Below are 19,413 nucleotides of genomic sequence, written 5' to 3' on the forward strand. Positions count from 1 at the left end.
CCATTTCATTACCGGCCTGTTAATAACAGCAGAAGCCTGAGTGGTCCGAACCACCTCGCAGTACAAGACACTGTACCATAGTTTTGCTTGAGTGGTCCGGACCACTGTGACTACAGACCACAAAGTGGTCTGGACTACAGGCCACAGAATGCTACAACCCACTCTCCAGAAGTGTTGGTCTGCTTTATAGGGACTTCATATGATGTTCAACAATGAAAAGAATGTATGTATTTTTTTTATTAATGTTCATAAACCCTTGCATAAATCTGGAGACAAATCATAACTAACTGCCATAGATAAAGGGTTTTAGTACACCTCATCTCCTTGGTAGTCTTACATCTGGAGAGTTAGACAACATTTTGAACAATTAACCTACATTTTAGAGAAAAATAATTAAGTTATATCTTGATTTCATGAACATATATTTAACATAAAGCCCTTGGGATCACACAAGAGTTAAAAAAAAAAAAATTGTAAACAGACCCTCACTCTCTTACTCTATTTAAGACTCGGGGGCTGTCTTCACCTTTGGAAAAAGCAAGTTTGCAGACAACGTTCCTAGCAAATTCTGGTTGAAAAACGACAGGGCGGTCCGCATTTCCTGTGGGGATGAACATACAGCGCTTGTAACAGGTGAGAAAGTATGTTCTGTTTCGTTAGTATTGAAATTAGAAAAGCTTCAAATTAAATTCTGATGCTCCAATATTTAGTTACTATCATTTTTCTCTGGCTTTACCTGACTTTGAACTTGCTTTTAGCTTGTATGGATATTTCTAAATGCTGGGACTGAACAGCCTTCCTTGTTTCATATTGAAATCATGTGACAATGTGGTTAATTGTACCTGCCCAAGCAATATATCACAGTAAGGGCAATGTTTTTTTTTTTTTTTTTTTTTTTAATTAAAATGACATTTGAAGCTCTTTAAGGATATATTTTATAAAGTGTTACAGAAAAAAATGAGTCCTGTGCTCATTATTGGTGGTTAAACAGACCTCCCGAGCAACACGTTTGATCCACACACCCATGCATTTCAGAAATAACATAGCTTCTCCTGGGTGAGGCTTTAAAATTATTCCACTGCTAACATGATACGTTCACTGTGCGTTTAATGTTATATAATGGATGCTGCTGTATGTAAATGATAAACCCGGATAAATCTAGCATCACGACCTTGTCAGTACTATATAACTGCAGATATTTAAATGAAAATTGAGCAGCAGTAGTCTTATCATCTGTATTAAAAAAAACTTTTTATTTTGAAAAAGCTCAACCCCATGTAGAATATAGGCTGTTTTTCATGTTACATTAAATTAATATTTTAAAAAATGAGGGATGGCGGGAAGACAAAGGACAGGAACTAGAGTTTTACACATTGGATTAACACAAAAGATCTGTGTTTTTATTTAATATGTCAGACTGTGGGGTAGTATGATCATGTGACATTATCAGAGGTCAAAGGTCACATACTGTAGTCATGTTTTTGGATCTTTTGAGCTTAAAGGTCCAAATGAAGGTTAATAATGTTTGTCAGTTTTGTACTAAATAGATTTGATTTCAGATACATATTAGCTGCCTCTGGTTTATTGACTTCACCAATAAAAATTGATATGCACCAGTACATTAATCTGAAAACATTTTTGTTTTAACTGCAAAAATAAAATGGGACGTACAAGTAATAGATCAAACCATTCAAGTGGACCAAACTGGGGGAGAGGGGTGGGGATGGTTCCTACATTTGCATGTGGTGTGACCTGCAAAAGAAGAGCTACTGTAAAATTTTAAAATAAATAAATAATAAAAAAAAATTCTTCTTGCAAGGTTCAACCCAGACAAAGAATTACTTTAAGGCTTATTTCAGGATTGTCTAACAAAACAAGAACCATTCTGTTGACTTGTCATTGATTTAAACAACCCTCGAGCAACCAGGCTTGGTCCCTTTGACCTGGTTGACCCAACAGTAATATGTAGGGTGCAAAGCATTAGGAAACGTATACTGTATGCCAAAATAAAATCTACTATCTGTCTGTCTGTATTAATCAGTTCATCTTTACCCGTTGCAGCACGTAATACTGTATAATGTGATTTCCACAGACAATGGCAAGCTGTACATGTTTGGCAGCAATAATTGGGGTCAGCTGTGTCTGGGAACAAAAAACACCGTCAACAAGCCCACGTGTGTGAAAGGTTAGTCCTCCTTCCTATTGTGTCTTTGTAGAGAATAAAGAAAACAGACAGACGCTAGATCCGTACTTCGAGAGGCCTCATTGTTGTGCTATCATTTAAAGCTGTCGTTCTGATTTCAGTGTGATTCAGTGTACAGTAGAATGGTGTGTTCTTTTTTTTTCTTGCAGGCTACTTCAGTGTACAATACAGGATACTCAAATCTTTGGAATAGTAGTCCTGTTACCCATACGCATATCCACACATGTCAATAGACAGTGCAGATTATGGGATACTGGTTATGTGTTTGGGTTTTAGGCATGGTCATTTACATTGTAGAATCTGTTTTGAAAGGCCTATAGCTGTTGCCTATTGACTTTGCTTGTGTGGGATATATAACTGTTTATGGTGTGGTACATTCTGGAGCTAAAAATGATTAAAAAGAGGTGTCCTATTTAATCCTCTTTAGATTTATGAAGTATGGCTCCTTTCTCATACAAGCCTAAACATGTTCCTTGATTGGATACATTTCTAGTCTAACTCATGCAAAAAATAAAATAAAATACACAACACCATAAATAGACATTAAACAATTATAAATACACAGACAATTGTGTGTTTTATGGGAACCAGTATTTTCTAATTTAAGTTAATTAGGCTATATTCAATCCAAAACATATGTATTTGAAACAATGCACGTAATTTAAAATTACTATGGGGTAAACCAATACAGATTGTACTTTCCTCAGTGTATCTATGAACTAAAATATCCAATATATGGAATGCAAAATGATAAGTTGTATATGTGACAGGGTAAGCTATATTGACTCCAAAGTTAAGATACTTTTGCATATGAGAAAAACACCATTCAGTCTCCTTTTATTTCTGTTCATCCCTGGCTGTTCTTTCTGAGCATGCTATGCAATGAGATCACAAGAGACACAATTAACATCGAGGCTCCAGTGAGACCTGTTGGCTATTACAGGTGTTTGTTTCCAAGTATAATTAATGTGAAACAGGAGGTGGCAACCTAATTGCAGTTTTTCCAGATACAGTTAATGCACGAATTCAAGTTAGCAGAGGGATCTTGCCACCTCTGACAGTCCTCAAATTGCCTTTTTAAAGAATGATGCAAAATGGTTCCTACTATATCAAAGTTGTGAGTTAGGTTTTTGTATTTTAATTTAATTTATAATGGCAAGGCTTATGTGAGTGAATGGAGTTGGGGTAAATTCCTGCTTTTCAATTCCAATTCAAATTCCAATTCGTTCAAAGGAATTGAAATTGGAATTGATATTTTAGAAACATGGTGATTGTTGAGATTGTTCAACTGATTTAATTTGAAGCCAATTGAATTGACTAACGGCAACCTCAATTTAAGTATTTGTTGCCACTGTGAGAAACTCCTTTTAACTGAATACTGCCAATTGAAAATTTGATCAATGATCTATTGGAATTGATTAAATGGGAATTTGAATTTGAATTGGACTCTTGACCGGAGGGTTGTGGGTTCAATCCCCAGTGGGGGACACTGCTGTTGTACCCTTGAGCAAGGTACTTTACCTAGATTGCTCCATTAAAAACCCAACTGTATAAATGGGTAATTGTATGTAAAAATAATGTGATATCTGTATAATGTGAAATAATGTATAATGTGATATGTTGTAACAATTGTAAGTCGCCCTGGATAAGGGCGTCTGCTAAGAAATAAATAATAATAATAATAATAATAAAGTAAGAAACGTTCCTCAAGGGATAAGTGTCGTCTCTTGGATCACTGGTTGCATTTACAAAATATGAATTTAAAGCAAGACAAAAGCTAGCAAATCAATACAATAATTTCTATGGATTGATGTGAAGTCACATGAACTGCTGATTGTCACATATACAATAATATAGATAATCAATGAATGATAATCTCTGTCTAATTCTGATGGTTTACTTGCTTTTCGAAAATCTGGAAAACAGTATTTTGCGAGTAAGCACTGATTTCTAAATCTGTTCCGGGGAACAAGATGAGATAACTTTATGCAAACATCTTTTTTTCCAGCTTTAAAATCTGAAAATGTTAAGCTGACAGCATGTGGAAGAAATCACACAATCGTGTACACAGGTAAATACCCCTATGACTCATTAATGAATGTTTTGTGGTCAATATCCTACCAAGCTTTCCTTTAACTTACAACTACACTGGGGTAGTTCAGAATTACACCCCAGAAAATAATTTATATTCTTTCAAAATAAGCGTTTTTAAATTTATACAATTATCGGGGGGCGGGGGGGGGGGGGGGGGGGGGGCGTGTCCCCTGTGCGTGCCTTTGTTTTACAGCAAGACGTTACACTATATAACACGTTAAAGTGGAAAAATATCCCAGGAGTAAAGAATATGTTGTGTAGGCCTTACCTTACCCGAGTGAATTAACTACAAAACAAAGGATTCCAAATAGCAGTTAAAGTTAAATGTTGTTTTGTTTATTCCCGAAATAAACAGTACATAAAGTTGACAACGCATTTTATTTATTTCTTTACTTTTTTTCATTCCTTGCCATTGCCGTTTCTTCACAGTAAACAGTGGCATAGTCACGTTTTCATAAAGTAATAACATGAGGTTACTTGTGCCATTTTGTAGCTGAACAAGCAAACGAAAATGGAAATTTAACTTTAAACACTTCAAATAAAACAAACGTGGAAATGGTGCTGTAAAATGAAGGGGAAAAAAATAATCGTTTTCATTCTTGTTTATTACATTCCACATAACAGAAAGTCACAACAACAATGTATAATATATACAATCTACATAATTTGTAATAGTTATTATTATTATTATTATTATTATTATTATTATTATTATTATTATTATTATTATTAATATTATTATTATTATTTTCCAGGGCGACTTACAATTGTTACAAGATATCACATTATTTTTACATGCAATTACATTATTTTTTACACATTATTTTTACATACAATTACCCATTTATATAATTGGGTTTATACTGTAGCAATCTAGGTAAAGTACCTTGCTCAAGGGTACAGCAGCAGTGTCCCCCACCAGGGATTGAGGGGAATTTCTGCACAAGTTACTCGGGTCGTCTGTGGTGGTGGGCACACAGTAGCACTTACAGGTAGGTCATGTGATCTGTTGTGTGTGTGCAGCAGGCATTACATTTTTAAGTGTCTTGAATACTGCATAGTCCTGGACATACCACCATTCCATGTTATTTCAGTTTCTTTAATGCGTTTATCTCATTTCAAGGGGGTCCTGGGAAAATAACAAAACAAAGTAAAGCCATGTAACAATTCATATGAAAAAACAATCAATAAAAACATGAAAATGTCTTTTTACTTAAAGCTAAAGGGAATATATACACTGCGGGAGGCAATAATGAAGGGCAGCTGGGCCTGGGCGACACAGAGGAGAGAACATCTTTCCATCAGGTAGACTTCTTCACAGGACAGTGTAAGATCAAACAGCTGGCAGCAGGATCGAACATCTCTGCAGCACTGGCAGGTAAGAGTCTCCATTTTAAGATTCAGGGCCTTTATGAGTTTTGGCAAAGCCAGTCTGATATTCCAGTGTTGAATACTGAACAAGGCCTTCTGATCTTATGTTATCTAGGATCACTTTCCTTTTAGAGGAAGCTTGTCCGCCCTTGCTTTGTTCCAGCACCTCCCTCATTTACATAATAAGAACTCTTAGAACCTGTTTCAGTAGATAGAATACATGAGCAATAAACTATTATTATAGCATGTTAAAATCTATAAACTCATACACCAAGCTAGGCGTCAACAAAGATTCTGCAGCAGCATATCATAAGTACAGTTTTTTAAAATGTTGGATGTTGACTCTTTAAAAAAGTTATATTGTTTACCGAGGTATGAAAGCCATGGGAGTATATAGTAAACAGTAAAAATGTGTCGGCATTGCAATGTACTAACCATATTTTGCCCTGCTCTGTTCTGCAGAGGACGGAAGACTTTTTATGTGGGGTGATAACTCTGAAGGTCAGATTGGCCTTGGCAACGAGAGCCATGTGTGTGTTCCTCATGAAGTAGATGTTGGGAAGCCAGTTACGTGGGTCTCCTGTGGATACTATCACTCCGCTCTCGTAACAGGTAGAGTACAATTTCAACATTCAAGCTTTATCTTGTTATAGTGTTATTAATAATATTTTTAGTATTTTAATTGAGTGTTGCAAGTGCTTGCTTTGTAGACAGTAATGTGGTGTCACACTTTTTTTCTTTTTCTAAACCCAACCATTTTATTTCTCCTTAGGCTCCCACCATCTCTTTGGTGAAACAAAATGCCTAAGAAAGAGGAAATGTAATACCATTGATATGTAAAAAGCTTAATGATTCCTGATCCTTGCTTTTGTTTTTCTTAAAAGTGTCCTAAACCCCAAAACAGCAACATAGTGGACTATTTTTAAGATCTTGAAACAGTTTTTTGTATTTCATTGTAGCTGATGGAGAGCTGTACACATTTGGAGAGTCTGACCACGGAAAGCTAGGACTACCCCCAGAACAGTTAAATAACAACAGAGTTCCACAGCTGGTCCAGGGAATTTCTGCACAAGTTACTCGGGTCGTCTGTGGTGGTGGGCACACAGTAGCACTTACAGGTAGGTCACGTGATCTATTGTGTGTGTGTGTGTGTGTGTGTGTACTGCTTGCTGTCTTGCACACTATGGAAGTGATACTTCCCAACCTTGTAAGGGTATGTTAACGTGTGCATGCCCAGGAAGTTAAAACCCATGCAAACAGAATTTAAAGTCACTCTTTTTCTAATTTAATTTGAATATTAAATAAGCCTGCTACTTATTCATTTAGACTAAACTGAAAGTGCCAGTTACAAATGGTTTGCTTTTCTGTTTTAAGATGATGATGTGTACACATTTGGCCTTGGTCAGTTTGGACAGTTGGGCCATGGCACTTTTACTTTTGAGTCTGCCCTACCGAAGGCTGTGGAACACTTCAGAAAAAGGAAAGTGAGCCACATAGCGTGTGGAGAGAACCATACAGCTGTAATAACAGGTACGCTTGTCTGATACTGTTTTGAAACCTGATCTGCACAATAACACTACATTACTGACAGAGTAGTTGCTATGCATGTGTAGCGATGTGCGTGTGTGGGGTGGTAAAGAAGGCAATGTCCAATCGGTATTCTCCCAAAAACAGTCTGTATTTATTATAAACAAAATAATAAATGTGCCCCTCTACCAACTATGGTATCAGGGGAGGTATACGGCGGGTTACAGTCCCAAAAATAAACAACAGCAACTCTACTATTTGTAATTCTCATGTGCACGGAAACATGCTTGGTGTCCCTCAATCCCGCTGGTGCTGTGCTGGGTTGTGCGTGGCTGTGCAGGGGTGAGTAATGCTCGGTTTGTGATGCTGGCTCTTTGGCGGCAGCTCCCTAGCTCCTCCGTCCTCTGCAACTATAGAACCGAAACACAGACAACAGGCTCCAGCTTCAAAACACATTTCAGCGTAAGGGGGAGTACTCCCTGGACACGTGACTGCGTCCCCTTTGTAATACCAAACTCCTCCTTGTGACCATCCTGGCACCATGGGTATCCAAACGCTGCAGGCCCCACAGCTGATCACAGTGGAGTTGTTTAGAGCACTTGCAGCTACACACTTCCTCCATAATAGCCGACTTCCAGTTCCCACCTAACGTCCAGTCAGCATCTCTATGGGAAAGCGCCACCAACCTTACACAGCGCCCTTTCTGGTCGGGAGGGAGATTTACAGCTCAAATTTTTCCTCTCGCTGTCACAGCATGTTATTTAAAAACAATTTGCATTAAAATGTTATTAAAAGTGTATTTCAGTTTGACAGTTTTAATATGCTGTAGACATTTGAGTAATATTTTAGTTGTACATGTGCTATATTTAGATATGGTAGATTCTGAAGCAGTTCTAATGGCTATTATCTTGATAGAGCTCTTTAAGAAAGATTTTATATACATTAGAAAAAGCTAGAAAGGCTGCAGCGAAAAAAAAGAATGCCAATGCAAATATTGCCGTTACCAAAGTTTCATAGTCCTGTAGATGGGGGCACGTTTACTCTGAATTGCCTGTCGTCTCTCTAAAACATTAATTTTATAAGCCCTTGATCTGTTCCTCCACCTCCCTCATTTACATCATAAGAACTCGGTAGATAGGATACGTGAACAATAAACTATTATTATAGCATGTTAAAATCTATAAACTCCTACACTAAACATTAATTTTATAAGAAAAAGAATCTGTAGGGCTAAATCGATACTTTTTAGAAGCAATACAGCTTTTCTACATCTCTCTCCGCTCCCCTGCCTCTCAGCACTATTCTTTGCCTCTCGGCACTCTATTCTTTTGTGCGTGGGCAGCCTGCAGTATATGTAACAGGTAATAAGCAGCATACTTTAAAGAATGCACTTATCAAATACAATGCTGGAAACAAATGTATAACACACACATAGATTGGAGATCGACTACATATGGATAAAAAAAAATTAACCCGTAGGGCTAAATTAATAATTGTAGAAGTGACATCCTTCTTGTTTTTCTGAGTCTAGACAATGGCCTTCTTTATACCTTTGGAGATGGACGACATGGCAAGCTGGGACTTGGGGATGAGAACTTTACCAACCAGTTCAAGCCGACGCTCTGCTCCAGGTTTCTCAAGTACACAGTACAGTCTGTAAGGACCTCTAATATACCATGTACACTAGATACAGGTTCACCACCTGATGATGAATTTTTTTTTTTTTTTAATACACTGTCAAAGTAGCTGTATTAACCCATGCAGTATTGAAACGACTATATTTTCTTAATCTGATAATTGTGTAATTTAAAAAAACGCTTATTTAAAACTGCTTAAGATATCCTTCTATTGCGCTGACAATCCCTAATGGAAGTCATATGGAAAGACAACCACACCCTGATAATCTACAGCAATTAAATCCTTAACAACCTAAACCAAAAACTGATACAGGCTGTCACTGATTCCCTGCCCAAGCTTCATCCGGCCGTGAAGGTGTAATATAAGATCTCATGCTAAACAACTGGCAGCCTTTTCTATTTTCCTAATCTGATAATTGTATAATTTAAAAATGCTTATTCTTTTGAAAGAATATCATTATTTTCTGGGGTGTAATTCTGAACTACTCCAGTGTAGTCGCATTTTAATGTAAAAAGGTCCTTATCCAAGAACTCCATTTTACGTAAGACCTCCCTCCAGCTATAGTGTAACATGTTTTTCAAGGTTTCCTGTGGAGGATGTCACATGCTGGTCCTTGCTGCGCCAAGACCTCAAGGCTATGAGGAAGTGACTCTCCAGCAGGATGATATAACTGAGAACTATCTGGAGAAATCCTACAGTGAGCTTTTAGGCAATCCTTCAACACCCAGCACATTGAGCAGGACATTATCTGCACGAGTGAGGCGGAGAGAAAGGGTAAGTTTATATATATACTATATACAAAATATGTATACTATATACTAAAATATATCACTCTTTCTATCAGAACCTGCTCTCTGTTGGGTTTATTTGATATTAAAACAAGGTTTCCAGAATAAACTGCATCCATATTTCTTTTGGTAAACATTTTTAGTGTAGTTGCATTTTGACAGTACAACCATTTGTCCTTGCATTCTTTTTAACCCATTATAAGTGTTACATATGATAAAATGGATATATTTTTCTGCTCAGTTTGGCAGTGTGTCATAACAGGTTAGAAAAACCTTGAAACCTAAACCAGTGGAAACTGGACATGTTTGTTCCAAGTCTTAAAAGTCAATCTTTTATAAAGTTATTAAAATACAACTTTCTTCACTATGACAAAGACAAAGGTTTAAGTCATTATCATGGGAATCAAAGCATTGGGTGGGTATCATCTGAGAAGTACAGGCTATAAATTGGAAAGAACAACTTTAACAGTACAGGGAAATAAAATGTCTGACTAAATGCTTTCTGCATTTAGAATACCGGTAAAATATGAAAATTAATCAGCAATTTTGTAAAGCAAAAATAAGTAAATAGTGTGTTTGGACATCAAGCAAGGCACTTGAACACATAGTAATGTCAAGTTGTTTGCTTCATTGGGCATGCTAGAAATATCATATTGTCCTTTACCCTTCAGGAGCGCTCTCCGGATCAGTTTGGGAGGATGCTGCGCACGCTGCCCGCTCTGGCACCAGGTTTCCTGAACTCCTCTTTGCCCGTCACCAGCCGCTCAATTCCAGCCAGATTACCCAGCATGGACATACCTGCTTCCATGGAAGCTAATGGAATTCACCGTCCACAAGAGTCTAGAGGTGTGTGCACCTGCTTCTGTGAACATCTTATTTAACTCTGCTGTAGCGTTGTAAAGGAAGCTGATAGAGTGCACCCTGAGGGTTAAAAGCAGCTGAGGGCTGGGAGCTAGCTAGGGTACCTTGCTTTAACAAGCTCTACAATTACATGCCAACTCGGCTTCTTAAGATATCCTTCTATCAGAAACACAAAGGTGATGCAGGGTCCTGACTGGTTAATGATGAGGACACCATTTTTTGCAGTTGAAACTGAAGCAGGCTTTGACAGGCTTTGTGCTTGCCAGTGAGCTTGTTCCAGATTAAGTTTCAACTCTCATCTGGAGTCTCGTTTGAGCTTCAGGTCATATTGTTTTAGGTGTCTTGGGATGAGTGAAAGATGAGTCAGGTGGGGAAGTTGTGATGTGAGTTGTGTAGTGCAGCATATTTAACCAAAATCAGTTCCACTAAACCTTCTTTGCTAACTTCTGTCTTTTGTTAAGTAGAAATTATTAGAGAACCCAGTAGAAGATAAATGCAATTAAAATGCTAATAAACTTGAAGCTGCACCAGAATGCTTTGCATGCTTATGTGTTACTGAGGTGGAACAAGCTACGTACGCTGTTTTGCTCAATGAGAATGAGAAAGCATATTGTGTGGAATTTGGAAATGCATATGAATGATGCATATACAGTATTCAAATGTCAATCAAGCTACACATCATTTAGCTTTTTTTTATTTACTAATATTCTAAACAAATATTCTACATTACATTGCTGTGTTTTTATAGGTGTGGGGGGTTATGTAAAGGGTTACAGGGGGAAGGCATTTCATTAATTTCTCCTTGATTCTGTAGACAAAAGCGTCAAGGGAAATGGGTCCAATGAAAGAACATCTGTGGAGGAGGACTCTGACGGTGACAATGAAAAAGAACTGGGAAACACCACTGATTTATTAAACATGGTAAGACTGGCATTGTATGTCACATCTGCTGGATTTTGTCAGACTATATTTTTTGAACATCAAAATGAACTCTATCTGACACACCCCCTTGACTGTTTTAGTAAATTAGCTCAGGAGCTTTATTTGTATCTCATGTGCGCTAAATATAGAAATTGAGAATACTGGAAAATATCAGAAAGGAGATCTTTGTGTCTCCCCAACAGCCATAGGGTCTCATTTACTAAAGGTTCTTATGTGATAATGTGTTATCCAAGGATAAGGCACGTGCTAGATAGTCCCGTATTTATCAACCACGATAAAGCACGACTTAAAGCATAAGACACGAGTTAGCATGGATGCATCTGCTCAATATGCAAAATGCATGGTGATGTATTCAAATGAAGTGAGAGCACTAATGAGGCTAATTCAGACGATATATTACTAAACTGCAAACCATGAAGCACACCATAAATCGCATGCTAGATAGCACTGATGGAAAGCAGGTGTTACGAGCTGAGATCCATCTTAAAGCTGTCTGTCACTCAGCACAAGGTACAGGTATATGTATGTACGATACTACACATCCCAAACTCTGTAAATAAGTAAGACTCATTTTAAAATAAATGCATTTATATACTAAAATGCACATATACCGGCCGACTGCATAAAATAAATAAATAAAGAAAAACAACTTTTGAACAGAAATGCGTCTATATACAGGTATATTATGATTAAATAAAACTGTCCAAACAAAATAAGTAACAGGACATTGAAAATAAATGTGTTTATGTAGCCTATAGACATAAAAAGCATGCAAAAGCTTACTATGCAAACAGAATTGAAACACGGTAATATAAATAAATAAAGGAAATTGGGTTTACAATCACAACAGCACATAATATCAAAGAAGGAAGTGTTCTCCTAAATCACATATCTGCATAAGGTGCACTTTTTTTTCTGGTGTCTGCGAGATCCACGTTGTAAAACATGTGAATGGCATTTCAATGTACAAAAATGTGTTGATCGCTGAAATATGCCACCAGGTCTAAATGCCAACTCCATACTTCGTTGTATTCACAGTTTCATTAATGTAGCTTAAGGGCTGCAGACTGATCTAATCAATGATGGATAATAAAAAAAAGAAAAGGCTACTATACTGTATAAGCGAAATGCTTTTTATATATACTGTACAGCCATGATAGTGTCTAGGTAGGATTGTTCATAACTTTTTAGTTATTTATTTTTGCGATCCTGCCTTTCAAACACCATTAGAGTATTTAATACATATATTTAGTAAAAGTCATGAACTGACAACTGCATATCTCAATCTCTGCTCATTCCTTTATAGTCAGTGGCCCCTATGTCGTCATTTCGTTAAGACGCGTTGTATCTTCTGTGATAAGGCATGAATTAATATGCAAATGATTTCCACAGCACGCGTCTTAATAAGCGGCATTCATATTGGTAAATACCAGTTAGGGGATTGTGTTAACACCCGTCTCATGGCTACTTTTAAGAACCTTTAGTAAGTAAAGCCCATAGTGTCTGAAGCATGGAGTGTGGGGGTGGGTGCAGATTTCTACACCTCCAACAGAGGGAGCTGGAAACTCAATTTTTCAGAATTGGCAAAAATAAGTTTTGTAAAATGTTTTGTATAGGACCAGGAGAGGTAAGAAAATTGGTACCAGTACTATTTAAGGAATTATTTAAATTTGATACAGGTTACATTTTTAAGTATCTTATGAGTTTGAAGGAAAACACTACTTTTGAGAGGAAAACAGTGATTTTTGACTGTTTCCAGTATTGCTCCAGGATAGCTCAAGATGTTTCATAGTTTCCTTCCTCTGTTGGAACTGTTGCAGCAAAATATATCTGTACAATACAACACACAGAATCTTAAGGGAACAGCCAAAACCCATATAGTAGTAGTCTGTTTCCAATTATTCGCAAATTCTGGGACAGTTCCCATCTAATGCTTTCTGGAGAATTCCTTTAAAAAATATATATATATATATATCTACCCATCAGTGTACAAGTTCATAACAATGACACAATTGTACTGCACATGATGCAGATATTTCCATAATATTCAGAAATAGTGTTTTGTGTATATTCTTTCTAAATATTTTACGGGTTCTAAGTCTTTGTTAATTTTGATTTAGTGTGTTCCTTACAAAACGTGGCAGTAGTTGTGCTTGAATTAAAAATCCAACATAGTCAGGATTTCCATGGAAAAATAAAAATGTCTCCCCTTTTTTTCTCATGCTATTTTGGTAGTTCCTTTTGGGTAATTTGGGTTTCCATGCAGTGTTCTTTTAGGGAGAGAAATTCTCCTTCCAAATGCAAATGACCTCATTAATATTAAAATACAGGAGGGTATATTTAAATAATTCTGTCTAGCTCCAGTTTGGCCTTGCGCGACGACTTATATCGTGCATCTTTCTTAAACTGGGTTTACAAGAAGTGTTTTGGTTGTGTTACCTCATTTGGCCAACCAAACAAACTAATTAATATTAAAGTACAGGAGGGTATTACATGACTACTAATGTCATGCATCTTACTTAAACTGAGTTTCCACAAAGTGTGTTGAAGAACCGCAAGTGCAGCCTGCCTCATTTGGCCACCAAATAAAATATAATGAAAAAAGCAATGGAAGCAAAACAAAAACCCAGACCTAGCCTGACACAAAGGAAATAATTAAGTGCTGTGTAATATCCATTTGCTAAACATTTTCTGACTGCATATATATTTATTATAAATGTACATATATAATATGTACATTATTTGGGATTTACTGATGAAAAGTTTGTCTGTTTGACATACAGCACCTGTAGTTTTATCTTGAACTTCTCAAATGTGACTTGTACAATAACTGTAACTAGTAAGGTAATTTGGGATCGCAAAATTGCAAAAAGAGTTTAATCATATAAATGTGCTTGACATTTTGAAGTCTGTATGTCATGTGTATTCAAAACCAAACTATATTTTAGGTATTACATTGACAAGCATTGCTTGAAACTACTGGAATTGATTCTTCCTTGGGCAAAGCAGTTGTCTTCTTCTAGGGCATCTGTTTTTGATGATTGATAAAAGCTGTAAAAAACCCAGATAAATTATTAAATTGCGTTTTGCAGACAGAGAGACTATAGGCGCACCAGATAAGAAAAAACAGTTTTGCTGCAGACACCCTGGTTAGAGGCTGTTCTCCCCACCCGTACCCTTTTTTTTTAAGCAGATAGCTAAAAATATGATTTTGCTTTCTCTGTCCAGCTGAATATACAGTACTGTATTATAAGGCCTCTTTAGCTTTGTCTTTCTCCTGCCTCTTATTTTGTTTGACTACAGTTATCTTGTATTGCTTTGTGTTTCTGTCTGTCTGTTCTGAGTCTGTCTTGTGTTCGTCGGGTACTGCATATGTTGGGTGTTGTTTCTAATAATGCCCAGGCACAGTAGATTTTTTCCTAGTCACTATCCTGTACTATACAATAAATCATAGAAAAGCTTGAAATACAAGTTTTACAAGGACTGTAAGGAATGATGTGGTTTAATGGAAGTAAAGTTGATACTGAGAAAATGGACTGCTATTTGGGCCTAATCCATTTATCACCCTGTTAGAGTAAATTAGCACATAGTTATGTGGAGTTTGCAAATACTGCAAATGCATTTAAAAGCTTTCTAACTAACATTCATGGATGTTACTTTGCCAGAACCATTTGCCAGATCAATCCATTGTGTTCTATTGCATTTACCTCCAAGTTTAAATTGATCATTATACTTTAGATTTTCTACTGTGGAAGTATTATTCATGCTAGTATACTGTTTGTGTCTTTTTAATTTGTAGTTTTGTGTTGTCCTGTGAATTTCTCGGTAAAATAAATATTGTAATATTTTAAGTGAATGTTTGGCTTTAAAGTTAATTTATTTTCTTATGTTTTCCTTTATAAATTATTATTATCTTTGACTAGTTGCAAAATGTTATTTAATACTTGTTTTCTGTATCTATAATGTATACTGTTTCTTTTGTCCTAAAAACTAGGCCTACGTTCTGTGTAAAAAAAAACAAAAAAAAAACCCTACTAACAGCAGCTTGAAATTACACTCACTTTGTGAAACCTTGGTTTGGGGGGTTTATCTTGAATAAGTATCTTGTATGAAGATGGAGTTCGATCCAGTTCACTGAGTTGCATTACCATGTTTTCCAGACCCACATAATGCAGCTGAACCCCAGTGACAAGTCATTAACGTTATCGCCGGTTCAGAAGCAGAAGGTAAGCGTGTGCAGTGACATTCTCTCTGCTTTTAACTAAATGCTGCAGAATGCTGTAGGGCAAAGGAAACAAAGGCTTCCAGTCCCGTCATGGATATTTTAGATATACAGGGTAATTGTGTTATGTATGTTTTGAATTTGCTTCGTTTTTTAAATAGATGATTGAGTCAAAATGTTGGATGATTATTCAGATTGTTTTGTGTCTATTGTAGTAACACAATAAAATAGCATACTGTATACTACACACCAATATGTGACTACTAGACAGCATTAATGCACAAATGCTACACAAGCTGTCTGTTAACTATACCATATTACTGTAGATGGGGGTTAATGATGGTTATGATTGAAATATTCTAAGAAAAGACAATATCGATACTTTGATGGTTCAAATGGGTTTGTATTCATGAGAAACTAAATAGTTTGCTACTCTGCCTTATAACACTAAAGATAGGGATTAGATCTATCCCTTTCTCATGACCTGTGGAAAGCCAGATCACTTGGAAGTGAGTCTGAGGATATTCAGGGTTCTCTTTCTCCGCACACTAATACCCTGTCTGCCTCAGGAAGAATCATGCTGATTCCACTTATAGATATTTATAGTGCTATAGTATGTGTTCAGCAGTGGTGTTGCATTAACATTCGAAGCACTTGTCCATTTAAGCTAGGCTTAAGCCTTTTTGACTAATGCCTACGTGAGAGTTTTTTATTAAAGAAAATACAGGTAGGGGCTCCCGAGTGGCGCATCCAGTAAAGGCGCTCCGCGCGGAGTGCAGGATGTGCCCTATAGCCTGGAGATCGCAGGTTCGAATCCAGGCTATGTCACAGCTGACTGTGACCGGGAGTTCCTAGGGGTCGGCGCACAATTGGCTGAGCGCTGCCCGGGTAGGGAGGGCTTAGGTCGGCAGGGGAATCCACGGCTCACCGCGCATCAACGACCCCTGTGGCCGATAGGGCGCCTGTGGCTCTGCAGCGGAGCCGCCAGATCTGTGTTGTCCTCCGGCACTATAGGTCTGGTGGCATTGCTGTGGATCTGCAGTGCGAAAAATGACGGCTTGGCAGGAGCACATTTCGGAGGACGCGTGTTCCAGCCTCCGTTTCCCGAGTCGGCGCGGGGGTTATGAGTGGTGAGCCGGGGATACAGATAATAATTGGGCATGCTAAATTGGGGTGAAAATCGGGGTAAAATAATTGGCGACGACTAAATTTATGAAAAAAAAAAAAAGAAAATACAGGTTTGTATTGTGTTGTATTGGTTAGTTGCTGTGAAGTTACAGGATACAGCATTCTCTTCACACCATCCTTACTGTAATAGTTGCCAAAACCCCATGCGTATAACCTTGATGTGAGATATTTTCCACCATTCATTGTTTTTGTTTCCCCAGTGATTTCTACTTGCTGCCTTCCCAGATTTTTCATTTCCATTCCTTTTCTAATCCTGTCCCTCTTATTTTTATTCTGTGCTTCTCATGGCGGTATACTGTAGAAGAAAATAAAAGTTGTGAGAAGTCATGGTAAGAAACTTCACAAAGATTCTGATACTTCTCCTAGTGAGCAGGTTTCCACTGAAAGAAAAGCGGCCAACATTCCACTGCAGCCCCAGCCCCCCAAACCACTTATGGTTTCTGGTCCCAGCCCCAAATCGCTGGGAGCTGACAGAACTGCCAAAAAGAGTACTAAAGACAGGGCTCCAAAAAGCAGTGTGGGTGGTGAAGAAAATTTAAAGACTCAATTAAATCAGCTACTGAAAACTGATACAGAAAAAAATAAAGATGTTCCCAAGCAAGAAGCCCTTAAAGCCAGCCCTAAATATAGCAAACCTATGTTAATAAAAAGCAAAGTGCTGAGTAGAAGCAATGGGAATGTTACTGACCACCCTTGCCTTAAAACGGAAGCCCCTGCTGTACCGGCAAATACAAAAAGTTTAAGCTACAAGAAGCCATTGGCAAAACAAGAGCAAAAACAGGTAGATCTTAAAACTAAAGTGCCTTCTGCACTGCCAAGCAAAATGACCTTAAGCGACAAAAAGCCATTGAAAAAACACGAGCCTATAGAGACAGATCTTAAAACTGAAGCGCCTTCTATAACACCTAGCACAAAAACACTAAGTGATGCAAAAAGAGTAAAAAAAAAAAGACAGACAAAGCTAAAGAATCTGAAAAGGCAATACCACATGTGACTTATGTCAAAGGCAATGAGTCAGATGGGGAAGACAAAAATAAGGTGGAAGAAACATATAAAGGTAGAAGAGTGAGCAAAACAGAGAGGATCACAAAGCAAATGGCATTCACCATCTCTTCAAAAAGTGAGTCAAGTGATTCTCAATCAGAAAAAAAGTCGGCTGTTAAAATTCAAATAGTTTCTAAGGCCAGGACCTCAGAACAGAGAAGTGACAGTGATAGAGAGAGACAAACAGGCTCTCTATATCAAGACAGTGATGCGGGACCAGGGAAGGACACTGCTGCTGGAGAAGCTTCTGAAGTTGAAGAGAGTCAAGCAGCAGCAGCAGAAGAGGAGGAGAATAGTATTGAAGGTAAGAAGGTGAAGAATGAGGAAGTTGTAAACAAAAGCAAAACAGAAGGCACAGGTGTGGAGCATACGAGCAAAGAAGAGGAAGATTTGGAAAATGAAAAAACAACAGAAGAAGAAGACCAAAGCAATGAGGCAGAAGACCAGGAGGTTGGAGAAGAAGAAAATGAAGACCATCAAGAACTGGAGGAGACCGAGGAAGAAAACAGAGAGAAGGAAAGTGATGCTGAAGGAAGCCTGGAGGAGGCAGAGGAAGAAAGTCACCTAGAGGAGAGCTGGGGAGAAGGAGAGGAGAGTGATGCTGCTGGAGAGGAGGAGGAGGCAGGAAAGAGAAGAGCTGAGGGAGAGAGTGTGGAGGAGGAGGAGGGAGGCAGGGAATGGGAGTCACACAATGAGGAGGAGAGAGATGATGAGGAAGAAGGGGAGGAGGAGGGTAATGAGGGAGAAGAGGGGGCTGTGGAAGGAGAGGAGGAGGAATGCGAAAATGAAGTGGAAGAGGAGATAGAGGAGGGAGCTGATGATAGTGAGGGAGAAGATGAGGGAGAGGGTGAGGATGGAGAGGGGGAAGAGGAGGAGGAGGAGGAGGAGGGGAAGAAGGGGAAGGGGAGGAGGAGGAGAGAGAGGGGGAGGAGGTGGAAGATGAGGGAGGAGGGGGAGGGGGAGGGGGAGGGAGAGGCAGAGGGGGAGAGAGAGGCAGAGGGGGAGGAGGCGGAAGAGGTGGAGGAGGGAGAAGGGGAGGGGGAGGAAGTGGAAGAGGGGAGGAGGTAGAAGAGGAGGAGGGGGGAGAAGAGGGAGAAGGGGAAGAGGAGGGAGAAAATGAGGCAGAAGAGGAGGAGGAGGAGGAGGAGGAGTAAATGGAGGAAACCACACAATCCAAAAAGAACCAAAAAGCAAGTGAGACTACTAAAGCCAGCAAGAAAGACACTAAAAAGAGCAAACCGGAAATCAGGACGACCAAACAAAAACCTCATGGAAAGCAGCACATACCGAATGGAATCCATAAATCCCAGCAGTTCTGGAACAATGTGCTGCCTCATTACTTGACGTTGAAATGAGGGCCCCGTTCATAAAGCTTGTTAAAGAATGTTTTTTCAATTATGAATGTATTATGATATTTGTTATCATAAACCTGTTCTAGACTATTGCTGACATGTTTAACATCAGAAAGCTTCATGGATATTAAAATTGATGTTTTCATTAAAAATGACTTTTAAAAAGCATTCTTTAAGTAACTC

The 19,413-nt window shown here is 38.2% G+C and overlaps 1 protein-coding gene across 2 annotated transcripts in view; it reads left to right on the top strand.

Annotated features, from left to right (window-relative positions):
• Window positions 1–19,413, top strand: part of LOC117405235 (X-linked retinitis pigmentosa GTPase regulator-like) — a 33,552-nt gene that overhangs the window by 1,912 nt on the left and 12,227 nt on the right. For both annotated transcript variants that reach the window (XM_034008138.3, XM_034008139.3), the window contains exons 2-13: window positions 508–633; window positions 2,093–2,185; window positions 4,212–4,274; window positions 5,517–5,675; window positions 6,131–6,280; window positions 6,628–6,786; window positions 7,043–7,198; window positions 8,727–8,851; window positions 9,416–9,607; window positions 10,293–10,467; window positions 11,297–11,403; window positions 15,585–15,650. In XM_034008138.3, coding sequence (XP_033864029.2) covers window positions 508–633; window positions 2,093–2,185; window positions 4,212–4,274; window positions 5,517–5,675; window positions 6,131–6,280; window positions 6,628–6,786; window positions 7,043–7,198; window positions 8,727–8,851; window positions 9,416–9,607; window positions 10,293–10,467; window positions 11,297–11,403; window positions 15,585–15,650 — 1,571 coding nt within the window. The remainder of the gene's footprint in view (window positions 1–507; window positions 634–2,092; window positions 2,186–4,211; window positions 4,275–5,516; window positions 5,676–6,130; window positions 6,281–6,627; window positions 6,787–7,042; window positions 7,199–8,726; window positions 8,852–9,415; window positions 9,608–10,292; window positions 10,468–11,296; window positions 11,404–15,584; window positions 15,651–19,413) is intronic.

The sequence above is a fragment of the Acipenser ruthenus genome, chromosome 9, assembly GCF_902713425.1.
Source record: "Acipenser ruthenus chromosome 9, fAciRut3.2 maternal haplotype, whole genome shotgun sequence".
In the NCBI taxonomy this organism is placed as follows: Eukaryota; Metazoa; Chordata; class Actinopteri; order Acipenseriformes; family Acipenseridae; genus Acipenser; species Acipenser ruthenus.